We start from the raw sequence: 24,253 nt of genomic DNA, 5'->3' as shown, positions 1-24,253 counted from the left end.
ATGAATAGATGAAATGAAAACAAACCAGCCACTCTGATACCACTTGATACGTCCTGAATTGAAGGAAGGATCACTTTAGCTGGATGTTGGATATGAACCGAGAAGGCAATTGGCACTTCTGGAACTGAAATGGATTGAAAGGATCGTCAAGAGAGGCGGAATGGCTCTTGATATACCCACGATCTAAGGCTAACGACCAAACAACAGACAAAGATGAATTGGCTGACCACCAAATTCACAAGCCGGTTCACACCAATGAACTAGCTAAAGAACTCTCTCTCTCTCACTCAGAGAAAAGAAGAAAACAAAAATAAACTCAAACTTAGACTGATTTTATTCATGGAAGAGATTACATATTTATACTACTATGAGTCAAAGAGAAACTTAAGAATTTTGTGGAAAATCACACCTAGAAAATGAAAACAAAGACTAGAAAATATTAAAGTGAGTCAAGACTCTTGGTGTCTGGATCTGGACGAAAATGACTCTTCAGCTGGTGTCCAGGTTCATTCTGGTCGTTTTGGTCCAAGGCCGTAAGGATCTGGACGTGGGCTAGATGATCCACAAGGCCCAAATTAGCGAGAACTGAATATAATCTGATTTGTAAATTGCATAACTCCCACATCTGAACTTCGTTTGATCTGATTCTTCTTCGAGGAGCTCTCAAATTGACTTGAGCACATTCTCCAAGTGATTTCATGCGTAGAAGCCTCGTGGTTTGGAAGATATGAGTCAAACAATGAATATGTATCATTACTGCTTCCCATGATCAAGCCATGCATGTCTATTTTGCCCGGTGTGCTACTCAAGGGCGCATCACCTTCCCAATCTAAGACTCAAGCCTTGAGCATATCCTCTAAGGTCTGGATAGTCCTCCCTGATTGACCGTCTGCTCCCAAGTCCTCTTATGCGATTTCGAAGCCCCTCCTGCCTTAGGCTGAACTGTTTTGGAGAACTTCTGCTCCTCTGCTAAACATGCCTCCTGCTCAGCAGCTTTCTCCACCAAATCTCCCAATCTGTGGTACGTGACGATACGACACCTGTTGCGAATCTCTACTCGCATTCCATCCAGAAACTTCCTGATCAGGTCTTCCTCTGTAATGCCCCATCCAGTGAATCTGCGAAGTTGATTAAACACAACCTCATACTGCCTGGTAGTCATAGAACTCTAACTTACATGCTCGAAAGCACTCTTCTTCTTATACATAGCTTCCTTGGAATGTACTTCCTATCAAACTCCCGGATAAAGTCTGCAAAGGTAAACATGCCTGGTCCAAAGTGGCCCAATCGTATTCCTTCCCACCATAATAGAGCATCTCCACGAAGGTACTATATAGTCAATCTGAGCGACAACTCTGGTGGACACTCAATAATCTCCAACTTCCGCTCCAAGCTAAGCTTCCAATCATTTGCAGCTGTAGCATTATTTGTTCCACTAAAATGCTCCATATCCATATTCCTCATCTGACACGTCAGTCTGTCATATCCTGGGTAAACATGGGGCCGAGGTGGTGGTGGCGGTAGATCCTGGATACGATGAGCAAACTGCTGAGCTAGACCCTGCTGAGCTAGACCCTGCTGCAATGGAACCTGAGGAAGGAGAACCTGCTGAGAGGGAACCTGATGATCTTGCAGACCGGGAATCTATTGATCCTGAATCTGTGGGCCCTGCTGCATCTGAATCTGCGGGCCCTGCTGCATCTGAACCTGAGCACCATGCATCCTTCTGAACTGCAGCCATATCCCTAGCAACCTCCTGAGCAGCTACACGGGCATCCTCCTGGGCGGCTTCCCTGGCTGCCTCTCGAGCAATCTGCTGAACTGCCTCCTGAGCGGCCTGTCTAGCTGTATCCTGAACCATCTGCCTCAATGCATTCTGATCAATCGGTGGAGCCGCAGGTGGCGGAACCGCGGGCTGCACAGGCTCATCTCTTGCCTCTCTAGCATCTCTGACGGTCTGAGTACGGACAACTCTCCTCTTAGGCGGCATCTGAAAGGAAATCGAAAAAGTTGACTTCTGCCGAACTCTGGATACCTACAACTTAAAGGAGTGATTTTGAACGGAAAGGTGCTATTTTCTTATAAAAATCCCCATATCCCTTAGAAATATTTTTAAAACCATTTAAAACCGATTAAAAAAATCGAGTCTCCAAAAATCACCATCCTGGGGTCAGAGCCGGGACTGATCACCGCTCTGATGCCAAAATTGTCACACCTGACTTTCTCGAAATAATATAAATGTGAAACTAACATAATAATAGATACTGAAATAATCATAAACTCTGCATTATAATATCAGGTCAAATACATGACCATAAGTCAAACCGAAAATACTGATAAAAACATAAGGCCAAAATATAAAGACAACATAAACCCGAAAGTCTGAAATAGGAAATAACATAAACAATAAAAGTCCAAAGGCCTAAAAGCCCGATAAAAGCGATAGAAGCCCAAAAGCCCAATAACACCGGTCCGATAATCACTCCTGCTCGTTGGTCTCACCTGAAAGGGGGAAAGAAATGAGGGGTCAGCAACTAGGGAGTTACCCAGTGAGGTATGAGATGCTAAACCACAAACCACTGACTCAGTTCATAGCACTACAACTATGTAGGCCTAACTCTAGCACGAACAAACACAGTGTCTAACACACCACACCACAGAAAATAATCATATGCCTATCGCACCATACAACGACAAACAATGCGATGATAGTACATAGCTATTCTCTGCACCCCACATTCTCCTCATAAGGATATACGTATATAACTCTACAGGCGTCGCTAGCACAGGAGTCCATACTGCACCCCGCAAATCTCTAAGGCGTCGTAAGTACAAACGTCTCTGTACCCCCACAAATCTCCACAAACAGGCGTCGCTAGCACATACGTCATTGGCAACCAGTACAGACGTCTCTTCACCCAGCAAATCACCACACATGGACACGCACTACAAGAAAACACAATTTTAACGACGAAAAATAACGAGGAAAAAAAGTCCTCGTAAAATTACGTCGTCTTTACGAGTATCGTACAAGGAAAAAATAAATCAACGTAATTTCGTCGTAAAATGACGACAATAAAGTTTTATCGTAAAAACGACAATTTAACGTGGTTTTTAAGATGAAACAAGGTTTTTCGTCTTAAAGTAGACGTAAATATAACGAGGACTTTACGACGAAATATTTTACGTTTATTTAGCGTCGATATCTAAAGTGCGCCAACTTATTAGTTGTAAACATATTTTTTGTTTCAGCTAGCTAACTATATTTCCTCGTAATTTCCTAGTAAAATTTCACTTACCAGTTTCAAAATTTCCTACAAATATGTCCTTTTTGTTTCATTTGTAGCACACACACAAAAAAAAAACTAAAAACGTGAGAGTAACGAAAGATGGATGTATACGCACAAAGATGCTATCGGGAGAGTAACGAAATAATATCTCGAAGGGCTGAAGACATTTATGCATCAAGCAGATTCTACACTGTCCGTCCAGGAAAGCGGTAAGATGTTATGTCCTTGTCGGAATTGTTCGTGAAAATGTATGGAAGCATTTAATAAATAGAGGTTTCATGCCATATTACTATATCTGGTTTCAACATGGAGAAGGTTATAATTATGGAAATGAAGCTAATAGTAGTAATAGCAATTTTCTGGATGAATCGGTTGATCATTTCCATAATGAACATAGTTACCATCAGGAGGAGCAGATGGTAGATTATGATAGTGTTCATGATATGGTAGCTGATGCATTTGTAGCTCATGATGAAGTTGAAAATCTTAACATAGATGCAATAAAGTTTCTTGAAAGTTTAGATGCTGTGAATAGGCCAATTTACAGTGGTTGTAGAGAAGGTCTCTCTAAATTGTTGTTGGCTGCTAGAATGATGAATATTAAAACTGATCACAATCTACCTGAAAGTTGCATGGATGCATGGGCAGACTTGTTTAAAGAGTATTTGCCGGAAGACAATGTGTCTGCTGATTCTAATTATGAGATTCAAAAACTGGTTTATAGTCTTGTCTTGGGTTGCCTTCGGAGATGATAGACAATTGCATTGGCAATTGCATGATCTACTGGGGAGATGATGAGAAGTTAGAAGAATGTCGATTCTGCAAGAAGCCACGATTTAAGCCGCAAGAACGAGGACGTAGTAGGGTACCGTACCAAAAGATGTGGTATCTACCAATTACAGACAGATTGAAAAGATTGTACAAATTTGAGCAGACTGCTGGAGGGATGAGAAGGCATGTCGAGCATACTCAGGCGGATGGTGAGATGACTCATCCATCAGATACAAGAGCTTGGAAACATTTAAATAAAGTACATCCAGATTTCGCTAGCAATAGCCGAAATGTGTATCTTGGATTATGCACAGATGGATTTAGGCCATTTGGAATGTCAGGGAGACAATATTCATTGTGGCCAGTCTTTCTTATGCCATAAAACCTGCCACCGGAGATGTGCATGCAACGGGAGTTTCTATTCTTGACCATATTAATACCTGGTCCAAAACATCTAAAAAGGTCTCTGGATGTTTTTCTACAACCACTGATAAAAGATTTGAAATATTTGTGGTCAACAGGGGTGAGGACGTATGATTGCTCAACGAAGACGAATTTTACGATGTGAGCGATGCTTTTGTGGATAATAAGTGACTTTCATGCTTATGGGATGTTGTCTGGATGGACTGGACATGAGATATTATCTTGTCCATATTGTAATTTAATGACATATGCGTTTCAATTGAAGAATGGTAGGAAGACAAGTTGGTTCGATTGTCACCGTCGATTTCTTCCCATCAACCATCCATACCGAAGAAACAAGACATTGTTAGGCACAAGAGGGTTGTGAGAGCCACTCCTCCTCCATATTTAACTAGAGAGCAAATTTAAGAGCAAATTGATTACTACGGAGCTCAAGAAACAGTATGTTGTGGTGGTAATTGGCATGTTCCCGGTAATATGCATAATTGTTACGGAGTTCAGCACAACTGGCACAAGAAGAGTATATTTAGGGAGTTGCCATATTGGAATGATCTTTTTTTCGCCCCAACCTCGATGTGATGCACATAGAGAATAATTTTTTTGAGAATATCGTGAATACAATATTGAATGTCCCAGGGAAGAGAAAAGACAGCAAAAAATCGAGGTTGGACTTACCTAATATTTGCTCAAGAAGTGAGTTACATATAAAAATCAATGGACAAGTTCCCGTTCCGATATTCAGATTGTCATCAGAACAAAAGTCGGTGTTGTTCAACTGGGTGGCATCAGAAGTGAAGTTCCCCGATGAGTATGTTTCAAATCTCTCTAGATGTGTTGAAAAAGGTCAAAAGTTCTCTGGGATGAAGAGTCATGATTGTCATGTCTTTATGCAACGATTATTTTCCTTTGCATTTGCGGATCTACTTCCAACAAAAGTACATGAAGTACTTGCATGTAATATATTACGCATTAATTTCTTTATTGCTCTATAATATGCACAAATAAATAATATGACTACTAATGTGTTTAATTATTTTTGGAATATTCAAGGCATTGGAGCATTTTTCAGGGACCTGATCACACACACTCTTAAAGAGGATGTCGTAGAATAACTTCATGAGAATATTCCCATCTTATTGTGCAACTTTGAGAAGATATTTTCCTCGGCATTTTTTGACGTCATGGAGCATCTAGCTGTCCATCTCCCGTATGAGGCATTGCTTCGTGGACCTATACATTACAGATGGATGTATCAGTATGAGCAGACCATGAAATATTTGAAGGAAAAGCAAAAAACCTCGCCAAAGTTGAAGGTTCTATAATTGCTGGAAGTTTGACGGAAGAAATATCTCACTTCACATCGTATTACTTTGTACTAAAAGTACGTACCCGGAAAAGAGCTCCAAAAAGATATGATGATGGTGGTGTCGCGCCAACATATGAAGTTGAAGGTGTTCTAGACATCTTTAGCCAGATTGGGCGATTTGGTGGGAAATTGAAAGAGGTTTGGTGGTCGAGTGATGAAGACGCCCATAGTGCACACACTTATATTCTACTCAAGTGTGAGGATCCATTGATGCGTTATTCTGAAAGATAACATATATGGAAACTTCTAAACACATATATGTATAAATTATATAATTTTCAAATGATTAATTAATAGAAAATTTGATTTTACAGCCTATTTGTTACTCAAGTCGAAGAAACAATCCCATGTATATCTACAAGTGAGGTAGACATAAGGAAAGATCAACACTTTATTAAGTGGTTGAAGGGTCAGGTATTAACCCAACTTTGTAAGTTGGCATACATGATATGTATTCGCCGTTAGTATGATTAATTTCAACGTTCTCTTTATTTTGCAGGTTGATTATGACGATCCAGATTACCCCACATGGTTTCACGAATTAGTTCAAGGTCCAGTTGCAAAGGTCACCACATCACCGATGTATTTCACACGAGGCTTTACTTTTCATACATATGAGTATGGTAGACAGCGGACGACAAGTAATTATGGAATATGTGTGAAAGGCGAAACAGATTTCTACGGGATCTTGCAGGAGATTATTGAAGTGGAATTCTCATGGTTATTGAAGCTGAAATACGTCCTCTTCAAATGTGACTGGTTCGACCCCGTCGTCAACAGATGTGTTCGGTCACTTGCTTTGTACGGTCGTTGGTACGGACAGGCCGTCCGTACCTCGCCCTAACTTTGCATCTCTCGTCTAGACTTCTCCTTAAGTCGATCCTATCTGATCTTGGGTCGCCCTATCTTTGCACCATTGCCTATCTTACTCCAAATGATGTCTAAGCCCTTCCTGGACTTAATCCCTGTCTTTGCACAGCCTTCATGATACTTCTAGATTTCTTTAAACCTTCATGAAGCCTTGATAGACAATCTCTGAAGATTTTGCCTTATCTTTACCCAAAACCCAAACTCCTCCAAACCACTCCTTTGGCTCCATTTCTTTTCTTCAAGTTAACACCCCCCCCCCCCCGTCAACAAGGCCTAGGGATTGGCCAGTGAGCTCTTGTGCCTTAGAACCAATGTGGTTGGACACAAGAAGCTCTGGATCACGGCCTAAACAGGTGCAGCAACACTTCAAGTCTTGCGCACACTTCACCACACCTTCTTGGACTCTTCTATAGAACCGGCTTAGTGTCTCCCCCTTTCACCGGACTTCATGCCATCTTGAAAGGCTAGGAACGACTTGATCCTCTCCATTGAGTCTCCAAGTAAGGTACCTGATACATTAATCCACAAGTGTATCAGTACTTATCAAGTAACATAACTCAATCAATTCATGCTTATAGACCGTCTTAGTAAGACTAGTATTCCTTATACTGTTTAGTAAAACTAGTATTCCTGATAGATTACTAGATATGATTGAAAATGATGAATTGAATTGAGTTTAGGGAAACTTCCCTTTTGTTTTGGTGAGGAGTGACTGGATTGGCTCGTCACTTGAATTCCTCATACTAGGTTATTGCACCATCCTCATGGCAACACCAACTCTTATTGGAACTCTCCTTTGGACCGGCCTGAGTCTTCCCTTCTCTCGTGGCTTCTTGCCATCTCCATCAGGTAAGACATGCCTAGCTCCTGCTCATTGAGTATCCAAGTACTTGTATAAATGGTGAGGAGTGGCTGCTCTTTCACACACCACTTGAATCCCTCACTTGCTGAGATTAACAGCTCCTTCTTGTATATATGGTGAGGAGTGGCTGCTCTTCACACACCACTTGAATCCCTCACTTGCTGAGCTTAATAGCTCCTTCTTGTATCATGCAAGCTCACCAACAACTGGTTCTACCCCGTCGTCAACAGATGTGTTCGGTTTAACAAATTAGGTGTAGTTGAAGTCAATGGTGGACGAAGGTACAACAAATTCGAGTCTTTCATATTAGCTTCGCAAGCAGACCAAGTTAGCTTCCTTCCATACCCTCGGATGAGAGAATCGGGAATAAATTGGTTAGCCGTTATCAAAGTTACACCTCGTGGACGAATAATTGGTGGAGAAGAACAACCTTGGCAAGAAGAACACATCAATGAAGTCGAGGAACCTGAACAACCAACTGGTGACATCTTTCTCATTGATCCGCATAATCGTGAGTACGAAGATATTCCCGACGATACCACAGACGAAGCTGTTGAAGACGAGTTTAATGAAAATGATGATGTTTCTAGTGATGACGAGAATGTCAATGATGTATCCGAATGATGACGTAATTTTTTTTATATATGATTTACTTTCAGACTTAATGCATGTGTTTAGTTTATTTAATCATGAAAATTAAATTATATAATTTGATTTTGTGTAAGGCAATTGGGGGGTTTGGGGTTTGGAAAGAAGAGATTGAGATTAAAAGTTAAGGAACTTGGGGTTGGGGTTTCGGGTTATAGGGATTTACAAATATTCCTCCTAAAATCCTCGTAAACAAAATCACAGGCCTTGTTATTTTCTCGTAAATTAACGAGGTCTTTACGGCGAAATTTAAAAACACTTCGTCGTAACCTACTCGTAATAAGAAAACGCGGGCCTTGTTATTTCTTCGTAAATTAACGAGGTCTTTACAATGAAATTTAATAACACTTCGTCGAAACTACTCGTAATAAGAAAACGAGGGCCTTGTTATTTCCTCGTAAATTTACGTGGACTTTACGACGAAAATTAAAATGCAATTGATTTTGTGTAAGGCAATTGGGGGTTTCGGGTTTAGGGTTTGGGGTTTCGGGTTTCGGGTTTCAGGTTTCGGGTTTTAGGGAGTTACATAGATTCCTCGTAAAGTCCTCGTAAAAGAAAACATGGGCCTTGCTACTTCCTCGTAAAACAAAAACATGGACCTTGTTATTTTCTCGTAATTTCACGAGGATTTTACGACGAAATATCAAAAACGAAAAGGCAGACCTTGTTACTTCCTCATAATTTCAGGAGGACTTTACGACAAAATTTAATTCCCTATATATACCCGAACCATCTCAGTGCTCATTTCGTAGTAATTTCCTCTTCTCCTCCTAGCAAGGTACTCCTCTCTACTTCCTCTCTAGTTTAGCTTAGGTGGTTAGTTTAGGGTAATTAGTGTTGATTAGGTGGTTAGTGTATGGAATTTGTAGATAGGTTTATGGAATTTGTTGATAATATAGGATGATGATTTTTAAATGTTAATTAATAATATATTTATATGTTTTCTTTTCAGATGGTTAATAATGAAAATTAAATTATTTTTTCAGATGGTTAGAAAGAACAAGCTTACATAGCATTACAGAGAGATGTTAGGTGAGCCTGGTAGTCGTACAGGCACATCATCTTCTTCAGCCCCCAGTTCTTCGGTTCCAAAGACTGTCCTCGACTCTCAGTCTTCTCGGAGAGTCTCTCAGTCGCCTCCTTTTGGTGCACCACCGGTTACTCCGTATGTTGCACCATTGGTTCCTCTGTTTGATTCGCCACCTGCGCATCATGATCATGTTCCAGAGGAGACACCTCCTCCGATTGCGGCCGAGATTCATCCCGATTTGCTGGTGCCGCCGAGTGCTCCTTATTCTATGGACACCGTCGAGGACCTTCTCGCTCAGCCCGACAGAGAAGGTTTACCAGTCTTAGACCCCGACCGACCGCACGGAACTTCGTGGTACGTTACATTTTTATTGTGCAATTATTTTATAACAATAATAAATAATTTAAATACTTTTAATTTGTTTTTTTTTCAGGTTTGGGGTTGACGGTTCTGTTGCTCAGAACGTAACCAAGGTGATCAAAGGCTACTTCCCCGACGTTCATCCGAACTGGAAATTGACGCCGGACCACGTCAGAAAGACGTGGTTCAAAATGTTCACTGTAAGTTACTATTAATTAATTAGATAGACTTTATTTTTTATTATTTTGACTTTTTATTATTTTTAAACTAATTATTAAACTAAATTTTTCTGTTACAGCAAAAATATCATTGGTTTATAGGGGTGAACGAGAGGGTGAAGAAAGCGTTTGTCGGGAAGGAGAAAGGTCGATTGTTGGACACGATATCTAACTGGAAGGATGATTGGATCGTGAAGGGTTATGAGCAGGGAAAACCTGTTGAGCTCACCAAGGATGTGTGGGATGGCCTCATCTGTTATTGGAACCTGCCATCATCCAATAAAGTCTCTAACAGTTGCTCCGCCTCTCGTCTGACGAAAGATGAGTACGGAAACAGGCCGATGCTTCACCTACGGGTCAAAAACCCCACGCCGGTGTCCATTTGGATATGGTAAATATTTTGATTAATTCATTTTTTTTAATATATTCTAACTTTCTTAAATGTTTTTTAGGCCAAAGAAACGGGAACTCCCGTCTCTTAAGGATGTTTACGACAAGAACAAGGCTGGGCAATTTGTAGATCCTAGGTCCGAGCAAATCTACAACGAGGTGGTTGCTCGGATTGAAGACCTCCAAACCAAGCTGACCCAGCAGTCCCTCGATGGAATACCGGTCACATTATCCACACCTGAAATGGGTCAGATTTACAAGGAGGTAATTTTTTTTAAATCTTTTATTACTATTATTCATTTAGTCTAATTTTTTATCACTAACAATAATCTTTTTTTTTTAATGTTGTCCCTAAGAAAAAAGGACGTACGTTGGGGATGGGTTCCATCAACGATGTCCCAATAGAAACATCGTCTTATGGTCAGAGACGGGCTGATGAAGTCACTCAGCTGCGTTTCGAGTTGAACTCGGCGCGGTCTGCGTTCACAGCTCGTATAGGTTCAGTCGAGGGCTTTCTGGACGTTCTAGCGGATGGAAATCCTCATTTGGAGACCATGTTCGCGGAGATGCGGAGACAAAATCCTGTTCCAGAGCCACCCCGCACACATGAGGATGAGGAAGAAGTAGAGAGGAGGAGTCAAGACCTCTTCGAGGAGATACAAAACAACAACCCTTAGTTTTTTTTTTGCTTCTTTTTATTGTATTATAAATTTGAAACTTAAATATTTATAAAATATTTTTGTATTGATTTATTATTACATTTTTAATAATTTTGAAATAAATTTAATTATATTTTTTTGTAAAAAATAAAGAATCGAAGCAAATTCGTAGCTAAATGACTTCTAACTAACGAGGATATTGAAAAATTGTTAGCGAGAAATTTACTACGAAAGACACGCAGATTTGTCGTAAATATTACGTGTAAAGAACGACGAAATCAAGCGTCTACTTTATGAGGAAAATTTGTACGTGTACTTTACGAGGAAACAGTTTACGTGTACTTTACGAGGAAAATGTTTACTTGGCTTTTACGAGGAAATAGTTTATGTGGCTTTTACGACGAAATTATTGACACCACTTTACGACAAAACCTTTGCTCGTAACTTTACGACGAATTAATGAGAAAATATACATTACGACGAACGTTTAACGAGAAAAAGGCTTTCGTAGTTAATTCGTTGTAAACTCTATTTTACGACGAAATAGCCACGAAAACCGTTGTCGTTATACATGTGTTTTCTTGTAATGTGGCATATATATACATATATAACAATTCTTAACATCAATCATTTCAATCAATCATTGAATCCTGTATTATCATATTTCCGGTTTAACAATCAATATTAATAATAAACAAGGAAGACTCTCAAACAGACTCGATTCACAAAGACGGATCATGTTTCGAAACTAGACTTTCCATAATAGTAGTACTAAACTAGTTTGGGATTTAAACGAAGAAGCCCTCACCTTAGCAATGAAGAGAAGTGGTATCTCTGAACTCCAGCTGCTCAAATAGACTCCAAATCTGAAACAAGGGCGAAAATTCGAGTCCAAACGCCCTTCGAACGGTTTAAAATGGGTCTTGTCAATGTCTACATAAACGTCAACCCGTTGGTCAAATATCAACCGGTTGGTTAGGTCAAATCGATTTCTGGTCAAAGGTCAACCCGGTCAACCCTTGACCAGAAATCGATTTGACCTAACCAACCGGTTAACCTTAACCGATTCGAATTCAATTGAACCAGATCCTAATTTAATTGCAAACCGGTTTACTCCTAACCAAAATCAATTTCCAAAAACCAGCCGGTTTAACCTAACCAACCCAAATTCGATTAACCAATCAAACCACCAGTTGACCAAGTCACCGAGTTGACTTACCGAGTCGACTCAGCCGAGTTGGCCGAGTCACCGGCTCTGGTCACATGCGGCAACGGCGGAGGGCGGTGGCTTACCGGAAAAGACGCCGGCGGCAGCGGAGGTTCGGTGGCGATGCGGCAGCGGCTTCCCGGCAGCGGACGAATGGAGGCCCCGGCGAACGGTGGTTGGAGGCGCTGGCGCGTGGTCTTCACGTGCGGAGGCTCTGGCGGACTGCGGCGGCGCGTGGTATTCACGCGCACGGGGGCAAAACTTCGGGAGGTTCTAGCGGCTTCGTCTGGGCTCCGATTGCGATGTGGTTGATGTCTACGGCTTCGTCTCGAAGAGAGGAACACGATGGTGGCTTTACATGAACGAGATTCTCAAGGGTAAGGGAGATATGATTGATTTACTAAAATGGCCGAAACTGAGCTAAAAGCATGGCGGTTTTGCGGTGGTTACCTGCGGTTGCGAACGGTGGGGACGAGGTCAGGGTGGTCACGACCTGTGGTGGCTCCGGCAACGATCTCAGAACTCTCTACAATTCAACATTTCCATTTCCTTAACTCTCTCTTCTCTTTTCAAATTTTTTTGATGTTTTGGAGAAAACAAAGTGGAGAAAGTGGCTTTGATTTACATTAGGTTAGTTTGATTGGGCTTGGGCCTCTGCGGGTTTGAATTTGTGGACTTCGGTTTGGGTCATTACATAGAAATCCTTCATTATATGAATAGAAATACATACCTCTCTGTACATGCACGACGGCTGGAACAAAGCCTTTGTTACAAAGGACGAACCATCGGTGCTCTAATCTCCTTTGTCGGATCTCCAGAATTTTGGTCTGTTCATTTCTCCATCACCAAAGTTCATCCCGTTTGGTGGTGATGCTCCTCTGGTGCTCGCCTGAGCCAGAATGGAAGACCGGAAGAACCGTCGGAGCATGAATCAAAGTCGCCGGAGCTCCTCAAGTTTCGTCTCTGGAAGTTGCGTCTCAAGAGAACTTAAATCGCCTATCTCAAACTCTTTTTTGTTTTTTTTTAACAGGTGGAGGAAGTGTTGCGGGTTCTTTCTTTCCTGCAAGACCAAAACATGCCTATCCCGCAACCGCATGAGCCGTGTCCTGCGAGGCCCGCTCCAAAATGGGCATGTGATATCTCAGCCCAAAGCCGCACCGCATGGACCTTCTATGGGCCAGGCCTGCGGTTAATGGTCTCAATTGCCATCTCTAATAGTTTTATGTCTCTTTACTTCAGGTTCATTTTGAAAGAGAATTTTCTTTCTTTTTTGTATATAATTGGAATCTGTTATAGTTATATGACTTTGTTCCTATTTATAATACTTATATAGGATTTCATCAGTTATGAAGTAGAACTAATATACTACAAAATAATAGAAGAAATGCATAAATAAATATATTATAGAAATTAGAAAGAGAGATAGACGAAAGATGATAATACCTTTCATGATTTACAAATGAAGGCAATACACTTTTTATATAGAAAAAAAAATTCAATAAGTTATACTGTGACAAATAAATGATGCATGCTCCATGATTTACAAGGCTCGTCTTGTAGCTCAATGATTTTCTCAAAGACCTGGGATCGATAATGAAGAAACATATTGTCATGTTATGGATGCAATTACATTTAGATTTTTGATGAGTCTTGCGGCTAATCAAAATCTAGAGATGCGTCTAATGGACGTTGTTACTGCATACTTATACGGATCTTTGGACACTGATATTTATATGAGAATCCCTAAAGGATTTAAAATACCAGAACCAGTAAGTTCTAAACGTAAAGAGTTATGTGCAATAAAATTGCAAAGATCATTATACGGTCTAAAACAGTCTGGACGCATGTGGTATAATCATCTCAATGAACATCTAACTAAAGAAGGATATATAAATAGTCCTATATGCCCATGTGTTTTTATCAAGAAAACATCATCTCAATTTGTTATCATTGCCGTATGTGTTGATGACCTAAGTATTATTGGGACTAAAGAAGAAATAAAAAAGGCATCTCATTATTTAAAAGGAGAATTTGAGATGAAAGATCTCAGACAAAAAAGTACTGCCTTGGCCTACAAATAGAGCATTCTCAAAAAGGTATATTTGTACACCAGTCTACATATACGAAAAGAGTGTTAAAACGATTCAACGTGGACAAAGCAACTCCACTTAGTACTCCTATGGTCGTCAGATCACTTAATGTCGAAAATGATTCCTTTCGACCACATGAAGAAAATGAAGATATGCTTGGTCCTGAAGTACCATATTTAAGTGCAATAGGATCACTTATGTATCTTGCTAATTGTACTCGGCCTAATATATCATTTGCTGTTAATCTTTTGGCAAGATTTAGTTCATCCCCTACTAATACACTCCTAGGATGCTTCTCTGGTTGGAATGGGATAGATCCTTGCAAACAGAGAATCAAAGACTCAATCTGCTTCAAGGTTTGTGGAATGAATGGTGACACAAAGAGATGTGAGAGGTCTCCTTGATACTCCTAAGTGAATCCCTTGGATATGACACACCAAGACAATCACTCTTGTGGTTTTGTTAGATATGACACACTAACAAAGACTCAAGAAATCTCAGATCTACAAGCATGATTCCAATTCACCTTGAGCCCCTGATGAGTTAAGTTTCCATGGAAGTCGAGTTTGTTGCTTAATTCCTTCTGGTTGCTGAGATATGATCCTCGGACTGCTCCTGTGTCAAAGCTGGCGGCTGGACAGTTTCCAAGATTTGATTGTTGCATCTCCAACTTAGCAAAGGACTCATCATTGATACTCTGATCATTATAGCCCTTTTTTTTACCTGTGCCTTTTTCAGCTTGTTTTGGACAAGACAAGTGTGTTATCATGTCAAAGAAAGTGTTGTAGACCAGAATGTCTCCAAAGCAAGGACGAACCATCGGTGCTCTAATCTCCTTTGTCGGATCTCCAGAATTTTGGTCTGTTCATTTCTCCATCACCAAAGTTCATCCCGTTTGGTGGTGATGCTCCTCTGGTGCTCGCCTGAGCCAGAATGGAAGACCGGAAGAACCGTCGGAGCATGAATCAAAGTCGCCGGAGCTCCTCAAGTTTCGTCTCTGGAAGTTGCGTCTCAAGAGAACTTAAATCGCCTATCTCAAACTCTTTTTTGTTTTTTTTTAACAGGTGGAGGAAGTGTTGCGGGTTCTTTCTTTCCTGCAAGACCAAAACATGCCTATCCCGCAACCGCATGAGCCGTGTCCTGCGAGGCCCGCTCCAAAATGGGCATGTGATATCTCAGCCCAAAGCCGCACCGCATGGACCTTCTATGGGCCAGGCCTGCGGTTAATGGTCTCAATTGCCATCTCTAATAGTTTTATGTCTCTTTACTTCAGGTTCATTTTGAAAGAGAATTTTCTTTCTTTTTTGTATATAATTGGAATCTGTTATAGTTATATGACTTTGTTCCTATTTATAATACTTATATAGGATTTCATCAGTTATGAAGTAGAACTAATATACTACAAAATAATAGAAGAAATGCATAAATAAATATATTATAGAAATTAGAAAGAGAGATAGACGAAAGATGATAATACCTTTCATGATTTACAAATGAAGGCAATACACTTTTTATATAGAAAAAAAAATTCAATAAGTTATACTGTGACAAATAAATGATGCATGCTCCATGATTTACAAGGCTCGTCTTGTAGCTCAATGATTTTCTCAAAGACCTGGGATCGATAATGAAGAAACATATTGTCATGTTATGGATGCAATTACATTTAGATTTTTGATGAGTCTTGCGGCTAATCAAAATCTAGAGATGCGTCTAATGGACGTTGTTACTGCATACTTATACGGATCTTTGGACACTGATATTTATATGAGAATCCCTAAAGGATTTAAAATACCAGAACCAGTAAGTTCTAAACGTAAAGAGTTATGTGCAATAAAATTGCAAAGATCATTATACGGTCTAAAACAGTCTGGACGCATGTGGTATAATCATCTCAATGAACATCTAACTAAAGAAGGATATATAAATAGTCCTATATGCCCATGTGTTTTTATCAAGAAAACATCATCTCAATTTGTTATCATTGCCGTATGTGTTGATGACCTAAGTATTATTGGGACTAAAGAAGAAATAAAAAAGGCATCTCATTATTTAAAAGGAGAATTTGAGATGAAAGATCTCAGACAAAAAAGTACTGCCTTGGCCTACAAATAGAGCATTCTCAAAAAGGTATATTTGTACACCAGTCTACATATACGAAAAGAGTGTTAAAACGATTCAACGTGGACAAAGCAACTCCACTTAGTACTCCTATGGTCGTCAGATCACTTAATGTCGAAAATGATTCCTTTCGACCACATGAAGAAAATGAAGATATGCTTGGTCCTGAAGTACCATATTTAAGTGCAATAGGATCACTTATGTATCTTGCTAATTGTACTCGGCCTAATATATCATTTGCTGTTAATCTTTTGGCAAGATTTAGTTCATCCCCTACTAATACACTCCTAGGATGCTTCTCTGGTTGGAATGGGATAGATCCTTGCAAACAGAGAATCAAAGACTCAATCTGCTTCAAGGTTTGTGGAATGAATGGTGACACAAAGAGATGTGAGAGGTCTCCTTGATACTCCTAAGTGAATCCCTTGGATATGACACACCAAGACAATCACTCTTGTGGTTTTGTTAGATATGACACACTAACAAAGACTCAAGAAATCTCAGATCTACAAGACAAGCTTGCGGCCGACTAGAGAGAAACAAGAGTTTAGAAATAAAGATTGGATAGTTCTATTAGGGTTTTCTTGGTCTCTAAATGGGCCTTAAAAATAAACTTTATAAAACCTTATAAAAAACCTTATAAAACCTTATAAGGGTTCTCAAGTCTGGCAGCTTAATTCTCAAGTCTAGCAGCTTAATTCTGCTTCATGTTAACAAAGATAAATAATTAAAATAAAGTATTGAACTGAGATCATCAAATGAGTGATAGGAAAGCAACATATGGCCTCATTAAAAACCTATCTTTGGAAAACCCAGTGGGACAAAACCAAAGATAGGGAAAAAGAGCACACATATGTTACTTGCTCATTTGATGTCTATCTTGGAGCTGAGATGGCTTGAATTGTGGCAAGTGTGTCTTGGTTGATCAAGCTTCTTCCAAGACTCTCTTCTTGCTTCAGTGATGTCTTAAGTAATCCTCCAATGGCTTCTTTGAGTTGCTTGCTTCTGGCTCGAGTCATAGGACCTTCAGATATGGCTATAGCTCCTCCATCAGCTGGATCATCCATGCTCTCATTATCTTCTTTGTTTGGCTGGTCCATGATCATATCACCTACGCAAAGACATTGGAATGGGATAAAACATGTCTTTTGCTATCTCCAAGGAACGATCGATTTATGATTATTTTATCCTAAAAATACTAACGGAGAAATGGCTGGCTTTGCAGATGCAGGATGTTTATCTGACCCCCATAAAGCTCGATCACAAACAGGGTACGTCTTCACAGTTGGAGGAACCGCTATATCATGGCGATCCCAGAAACAAACACTTGTAGACACTTCCTCGAACCATGCTGAAATAATTGCTCTCCATGAAACAAGCAAAGAATGTGTTTGGCTCAGATCAATAAGTAAACACATCCTATCAAGTAGTGGGATCAACTTCAACTCAAACTCGACAATTATGAAGACAATGCATCATGTGTCGCTCAAACAAAGGAAGAATACATCAAAAGTGATAAAACCAAACATATTCCACCGAAGTTCTTCTCATATACCCAAGAACTCGAGAAGAATAATGAAATTAAAGTGAGATATGTTCGATCTAGTGACAATGCTGCAGATCTATTTACGAAGTCACTACCCACTACGACATTCAGAAAACATGTTTACAACATTGGAATGCGTCATCAACAAGACCTGTAACGATCGTCCATTCGAGGGGGAGCTTTTGAATTGTACTCTTTTTACCTTGCTACGGTTTTTCCCATTGAGTTTTCCATAAAAAAAGTTTTTAACGAAGCAACTAAAATGCAATACAAGAAATATTAATGACAATGGTCTCCAAGGGGAAGTGTTACAAAAGTCAAGAGAGTTTCCGTAAAGAAATGGAGATGGAACCCATGCCATTAATACTTACAGTAATATTTGTCGAATTTTCTGCCTCTATAAAAAAGTTGTAATACGATCATTTTACTTCGCCTCCTTCTGTACAGTTATAATATATTTCTCTCTTATTGGTATACTTTTTCTTCTTTCGTTTTAGCGCAATTTTTCTTCTTCTGCTTTCTATTATGTACGTAACATTATTGAATAATAAATATATACGAAAAAAGAATGAAATTATATATAATAATTATAACATGCTACTGGTTTTACCGGAAAATGATTTTTTGGGTCTGAATTAATTTTACATTCTATCCAAAAAAAAACTGTTTAGACGTTAAAACATAAATAAGATAGATAAGTTAAGTAAGCTCTTAGCCGCACAGTCCAATTAACCATGTCTTCCCAGTTCGCCACGTTCCACAATATTGACCGTTGGATTCACAAGTTCTGATTTTAGGCGCCACCCTCTTCTTGAGGTAAAATGTGGCGAGTCTCAATTGACTATTTTGTCCTTATCGTGTTTATCCTTTCATCCAACATTTCTCTCGGAGAATTTTTTCTTCTTTTTTCCAAATTCTAACTAAGGTCAAATTGCTTGCGACACGGAGAATATTTTTCTCGGCGGCTGCGATGTCGACGATTTCGATCCATCGGACTGAGCTGCTTAGAATCACGCACAATCGCTCGCGAATTTCTCGGCAGCGATATAGGAGAACTATTCCTCCATGGCGAATGTGAGTCCACCACTTGTTCTTTTTATTTTTCCTTGCGAGGTTGTGATTTAGTTTTGATCAACTCAGGATGATCAATTCGAGATCTTCTGAGACGACTAAGAAGGATGAACTCTCTGTTAAGATTCCTCAAGTTGATCAATTAAGGTCTGAGGGTTTGAGATTCGACCGTTTGCAGCCTCCCGAGCATGAGCTTTTCCAGCAAGATCGATTGGATTTTGGTAAATTCGTAGCACGAGAAGCCATTCTTGATGAAGAATACTGGGTGAGTAACACAATTCTTGATTCCGAACCCATCTTCTTCTCGAGATTGACTTGGTTCCAGTTTGTGATTAGACAGCAGCGTGGCTACGTGCAGAGAGTCACTGGGAAGATCGTGCCAATGAAAGGTCAAGCCAAGAAATGATCTCATTATTGACTGTATTGTTTGTAGTAATAGTTTACAAGATTTTGCGTTGATGTCTGATTAAAAATGTTCAGGTATGTTGACAACTTCAAAAGGAAATTTGCAGAGCAGGTTATTGATTTTTCTCTCTCTCTCTCTCTTTTTCCTTAACTGGGAGGAGCGTTTCTTCAATCAATTACTTTTTCAGGAGTTCAATGCAATAAAAAGAAGATGTAAAGGGCTCCAAGGCCAGAAATGTTCCTGTATCGTTGCGGTATAACTCTGTTTTACTTATACACTATGCTTGTATTCATCCGCACATTTTACAAAGAATTTTTCCACTTCATTTCTTTGTCAAGACTTCTTTTAATTTATCAGCAGCTATTGTTGTTTGTATTCATCAGGTAAAGAAGGAAGAGAAGCACATTAAACGTTCTGTAATCAAAAGTGTGGTTGGGACGCTTGATTTGAACATTCGTTTTTTCTTGCAAGGAGAGAACTTTCCTGGGGTATATATATCTTTCGTTTTAGTATTCTGTTTTCCGTCCTTTACGCCTCCTAATAAGTTAACAATTACGTGTAGGAAAAGGTGAAGTCTCAATTGTTCTGCACCATAAACCGAGAAGGATCAAACAGGTATGGTTATATTGCTAATCTATGTGTTGCCAAATCAGCACGCCGCCAGGGTATTGCTTGCAACATGTTGCGTTTCACTGTCGAATCAGCCAGATTGAGTGGTAATAACAATGTTAAAACCGAAAAGATAAAAAACGGCGTCATGATTTTGTATCTTAAGCCATTAGAACGTTTTGGAGAGAATGATCTTAACCATGTGAGGATGTATTTGGTTATGCAGGAGTTGAGCAAGTATATGTTCATGTACATAGAAACAATTTAGTTGCTCAGGAACTATACAAGAAGACTGGTTTCGAGGTAAAACAAAACATCAAATTCATTACTCTGAAAATTGATATGTAGGGGACTTGACACCAAAAAAAAATGTTGTGTTATGGAGCCAGGTCGTTGAAATGGGACAGTCTGAATCATCAGATGATACATTCTTGCTCCAGTGCACAAGATAACTCGCAAGAAACGATGTGTGTTGTCTCTCTTCCCTTTCTTTACTTTTTGTTTTGAGAATGGGATAATAGAGAACCAAAACGCAGAAAAGTGATTGTTAATACGGTTCTATATCATGTAATGTCTAAAGTGGAATGTGTGATAAAAGTTTCATGTACGATTGTTGTAGATAAATTTACATTAAGCTTTGGATTTAAACCACAAACATCTAGAAATGCTTTAGACTTTTACGTTGTACTATTAATTCGAAACAAACCGAAATGACTGATCGAAAAATAATTTTTAGAAAGTTAAAAGCCATACTCCTTTGAACCTAAATAAATTATGAAAGGAGTTTGCATATTTAATTAAATATCACGAAACCAAAAACTTACCGATGCTATTTATTAAATACTAGATAAAGACCAAAAGGTGCATGTTCAGACAAAATAGTAAACCGTCTCTGCTATTCTCCTCCAAAAACAAACAACGCAGAGAGATAAGATTATGGCTCTTTCAGCTATCTGGATGGTTCTTTGTAAGGTGGTTCAAGAAGGGATCCATCTTCAAACCTAAGATCTCAACATTAGGGTTCGAGTGACCTAGAACGAATGTGTCCGTAATCTGCAAAAGAGAAAGACAAACGGTTTTCTAGTCAAGGTCTGTTCCTTTCATTTACGAAGAAGACGGTGGGATCTTGATGTTTTTATATTTATTTACCTGAGTGCATCCAAACACTTTCAACACTTTCAGAGATGAACAGCTATCGACAATGTAGCCTAGTGCATTGTCGGACATATCTCTGCACCAGGAAACATCCAAAATCTGCAGCTTTTCTGAAAATTTAGCAAGGGCTAAGGCCGTGTTGTGGCCAACCTGAAAACATAACACAGATGTGTTTTTGCGACTTAAGCATGATGACTCTATGGATTGTTGGGCATGATGAGAGAGAGCGACACAGTTACCTTCTTGACGTTGTTTAGTGATAGTTCCACCAGTGAACCGCCTGAGGTTTCTACAAACGCAGCTACAGCTTCATCGCTACAAAGAGAGAGAAGCATCTGGTCAACTTTGACATACAGCACAAAGACCATAACAACATGTGTATTGTTTGAAAATTGAGATAACTGATAACGTCTCCTAGAATAACACAGTGCCTGAGTACTTTAACGGAGTAACATCCCAAGTTTCTAAAAGCCTTAGAAACCACAGGATCATGTATAACATAAACGTTCGAATGAGACTTGCCTGAAAGAGTTGCGACAAAAAATCAATTTTTCCAGAAATTGACAACCATTTGCAAGGTAACCCAGAGCACAATCCGTCAGCTTGCATACGTTAGCCAGGTCAAGCACTCTTAAATTAGGACAGTTTTCAGAGATGTCTTTTATAGAAGAGTCAGTTAATTTCCTGCACCATATTCACAAAGCAAAATTATGTAAAAGCTGAATTCAGAATGACCGAATCAAACGAGAATTCAATAACGTACACAGAGTTGGACAGAGTTAGCTGTTTCAGGGCTTGTCCTCTAGCAGTAATAAATTCCCTAAGCAACCGACCCCTGACTGAAGGAAGATCCACAAGAGACAATACCTCCAGCTTCTCGAACTTTTTTAATGCAGTCAGAATAAGCTTCAGGTCGATGCTTTGGCACTCATTGAGATATAGTTCCCTTAAAACTAACCCCAATGAATCAGATAACATGTCAATGGTAGATGATGTTAGAAGAGAGCATTGACTGAGATTGATAGATGTAATCGCAGGGGCAACGGAAACAAGTGCCCGCAGCCCCACATCGGAAAGCCGGCATGCACCACTTAAAGATAGAGAAGACAGCATCGGCAAGCTTTTTGGTGACCTTGCCAAGGTGGAGGGTAGTACATAATCTGGCATACAACGCCCACACTGGTCGAGTTGAAGAACCTGTTTCAAAAAAAAAAAGGAGGCGAATCTGGACTTTAGTTACAATGGCAACCTACAATCAATTCCTTATTACGGAGGCCAGGCCAATTAACTACTTAGAAGCATGTTGTCTTGGATAGGAAAAAAGACATTTAGCAAAATGTAATGCTGTATTCAAATAAAACGGACAAGTAAGAGCGAGGTACCATCAAGTTGCTGGTGTCACAGTTCTTAAAACATTCGGTGAACTGTTCCTCGGTCAGCCATGAGCAGTCGGGAACACAAATCCCTGTCGGAGATCCACGGACAAGAAGATCAAGAAAGTGGACGTCCATCCTCCTCGAATCACAAAGCAATTGACAAAGCTTAACCCTCAGGGAGTCTGGAACATAGTCAAGCGAAGTGATGGCATCAGCGTTCTTGACAAGAACTCGCATGGATAGTTCTTGCAGAGATGGAGCTCGTGGAGGAGGAGAGGTGAAACTGTCGCTTCTTCTGGGGGGCCAAACAATTGGCGAAGAAGATCTTTCTATGTCGGAGGAGAAAGGAACACCATCATGCAGAATCGTGTTCTCTTCTCGGTCCTTCATAATTTTCATGGCGGTAGAGAAAGGGCCAGGCCAATCCTCGACTTGTAGCTCAACCTCCTCTTTGTCTGACGATTCCTCTTCTTCCTCCATTTCAACATCAAAACGAGCAAACCTGGAAGCATTTCTCTCCGCAAAGTCACGAAATTGCTGATTTCTTGACGCGTTTCCATTTTGATTCTGTGCATTAACTGACGATTTTGTTAGAGAGGCTCCTTCAGGTGGGTTCTGAATGTCAATTGAGTTGTCGATATCCATTTCTTCAACACCAACAGTGGTGATAGGAGGAGAGAGATTCTCGACCTGAATACCCTTAGCCTTCTCCTCTCTTGTATATTTTCTTCGATTCACCGAGCTGCTTGGCTTCTCATCGCATTTCATCTCCACATCATTCACTTCAGCCATCACTGACTTTCCCTTTTCCTCACTTCTAACAAGTGCATCATCTCCACTGTTGTCCAATTCCTTACTCACGATATTAGTTTCTTCAACCAAATCCAACTTTCTAGAATCAATTTCACTCCCACTGGTTTCGATTCCATTAGCAACTTTCTTCCCCGACCGCAAACTCAAGAACCTTTCACCAACATTCGATTTTCTATTGCTACAAACTAAGATGCTAACCTCTTTCTCAGTAAACCCATTCAGAGATTCAAGACGAGGACTTCTTCGCCTCCGGAAAGTGTTAGTGGGTGGACTCGATCGGTCGAGTGAGGGAGCACTGGGCTCTTGTTTCCGAGCGGGAGTCGACGGCTGGATGATGTCGGAGGATTGTCGTTTGGGGCGTGGCTTGCCGGAGACCGATGGTATTTCGCGAGATCGGAGTATCGTCATGGTTGGGGGTTGTTGTATCGAGAAGAGAATGGAAAAGGAAAAAGGGTTTAATTTAGGAAAGAGCAACCGGTTCCTTGCATAAATTAGGGTTTCTTTCTTCTCTATTTTCGCGCCAACCGATGCAATGCCTTTTTCCTTTTTTGTTAGACCATCTTCGATCAGACTCTATTTTTCTCTCTAACTAAAATAGAATAAGGGCTCTTTGTTTCACCATTTGCCATCTCCATCCAAATGATTCATTTGTATGATCTATTCAAATGATCCATTCAGATTTTTGTGATTGTTCGTTTGTCCATACACATAGCTCATCTAGATGAATCATCTAAATGGATCTTATGTTTGTTTCTTTATTTTCATTTTCATTCAAATGAGTTTAGTAAAGAAATTACCAAAATATCTTTGTGTTGATTTAATCATATGTTTAATATTAATTTTAACTATATTACATTTAATTATTTAGTTTAATATATTTACATTAGAATTATTTCAAAATTAACGAGTTTTCTTTTTGCGGTTTGGGCGGGAAAACAAGTTTTTTCGGTTTTAGCGAGAAAACACATTTTT

The 24,253-nt window shown here is 39.8% G+C and overlaps 2 protein-coding genes and 1 long non-coding RNA gene across 3 annotated transcripts; 1 reads left to right on the top strand and 2 right to left on the bottom strand.

Annotated features, from left to right (window-relative positions):
* Positions 1 to 31: 31 nt before the first annotated feature.
* LOC106305927 lies at positions 32 to 14,687 on the bottom strand. The gene is made up of 3 exons (XR_001263097.1): positions 14,459 to 14,687; positions 11,304 to 11,305; positions 32 to 42 (listed from the first exon to the last, which is right to left on the bottom strand). It is a non-coding gene; the product is annotated as an uncharacterized LOC106305927 (long non-coding RNA).
* A 4,009-nt stretch (positions 14,688 to 18,696) lies between these two features.
* LOC106305923 lies at positions 18,697 to 20,592 on the top strand. Its single transcript, XM_013742352.1, has 10 exons — positions 18,697 to 18,759; positions 18,792 to 18,925; positions 18,992 to 19,187; positions 19,259 to 19,311; positions 19,403 to 19,439; positions 19,516 to 19,581; positions 19,712 to 19,816; positions 19,891 to 20,044; positions 20,164 to 20,240; positions 20,327 to 20,592. The coding sequence occupies exons 2-10, from the start codon at positions 18,822 to 18,824 to the stop codon at positions 20,387 to 20,389; spliced, it is 855 nt and encodes a 284-aa protein (XP_013597806.1). The 5' UTR covers positions 18,697 to 18,759; positions 18,792 to 18,821; the 3' UTR covers positions 20,390 to 20,592.
* A 149-nt stretch (positions 20,593 to 20,741) lies between these two features.
* Positions 20,742 to 23,832, bottom strand: LOC106305922. Its single transcript, XM_013742351.1, has 6 exons — positions 22,475 to 23,832; positions 21,856 to 22,289; positions 21,615 to 21,776; positions 21,332 to 21,407; positions 21,087 to 21,242; positions 20,742 to 20,990 (listed from the first exon to the last, which is right to left on the bottom strand). The coding sequence occupies exons 1-6, from the start codon at positions 23,687 to 23,689 to the stop codon at positions 20,883 to 20,885; spliced, it is 2,151 nt and encodes a 716-aa protein (XP_013597805.1). The 5' UTR covers positions 23,690 to 23,832; the 3' UTR covers positions 20,742 to 20,882.
* Positions 23,833 to 24,253: the final 421 nt, after the last annotated feature.

This window comes from Brassica oleracea, chromosome C7 (genome assembly GCF_000695525.1).
Source record: "Brassica oleracea var. oleracea cultivar TO1000 chromosome C7, BOL, whole genome shotgun sequence".
In the NCBI taxonomy this organism is placed as follows: Eukaryota; Viridiplantae; Streptophyta; class Magnoliopsida; order Brassicales; family Brassicaceae; genus Brassica; species Brassica oleracea.
The sequence above is the reverse complement of the archived record's forward strand: the minus strand, read 5'-3'. Positions and strand labels throughout refer to the sequence as shown.

Coding starts and splice junctions, on each gene's coding strand:
- LOC106305923 (XM_013742352.1), top strand. CDS start 18,822: ATGTCGACGATTTCGATCCATCGGACTGAGCTGCTTAGAATCACGCAC. Junction 19,312..19,402: donor GAAGATCGTGCCAATGAAAG/GTCAAGCCAAGA, acceptor AAAAATGTTCAG/GTATGTTGACAACTTCAAAA. Junction 19,440..19,515: donor AAAGGAAATTTGCAGAGCAG/GTTATTGATTTT, acceptor TTACTTTTTCAG/GAGTTCAATGCAATAAAAAG.
- LOC106305922 (XM_013742351.1), bottom strand. CDS start 23,689: ATGACGATACTCCGATCTCGCGAAATACCATCGGTCTCCGGCAAGCCA. Junction 22,290..22,474: donor GTGACACCAGCAACTTGATG/GTACCTCGCTCT, acceptor TTTTTGAAACAG/GTTCTTCAACTCGACCAGTG. Junction 20,991..21,086: donor AAGTGTTTGGATGCACTCAG/GTAAATAAATAT, acceptor TCTCTTTTGCAG/ATTACGGACACATTCGTTCT.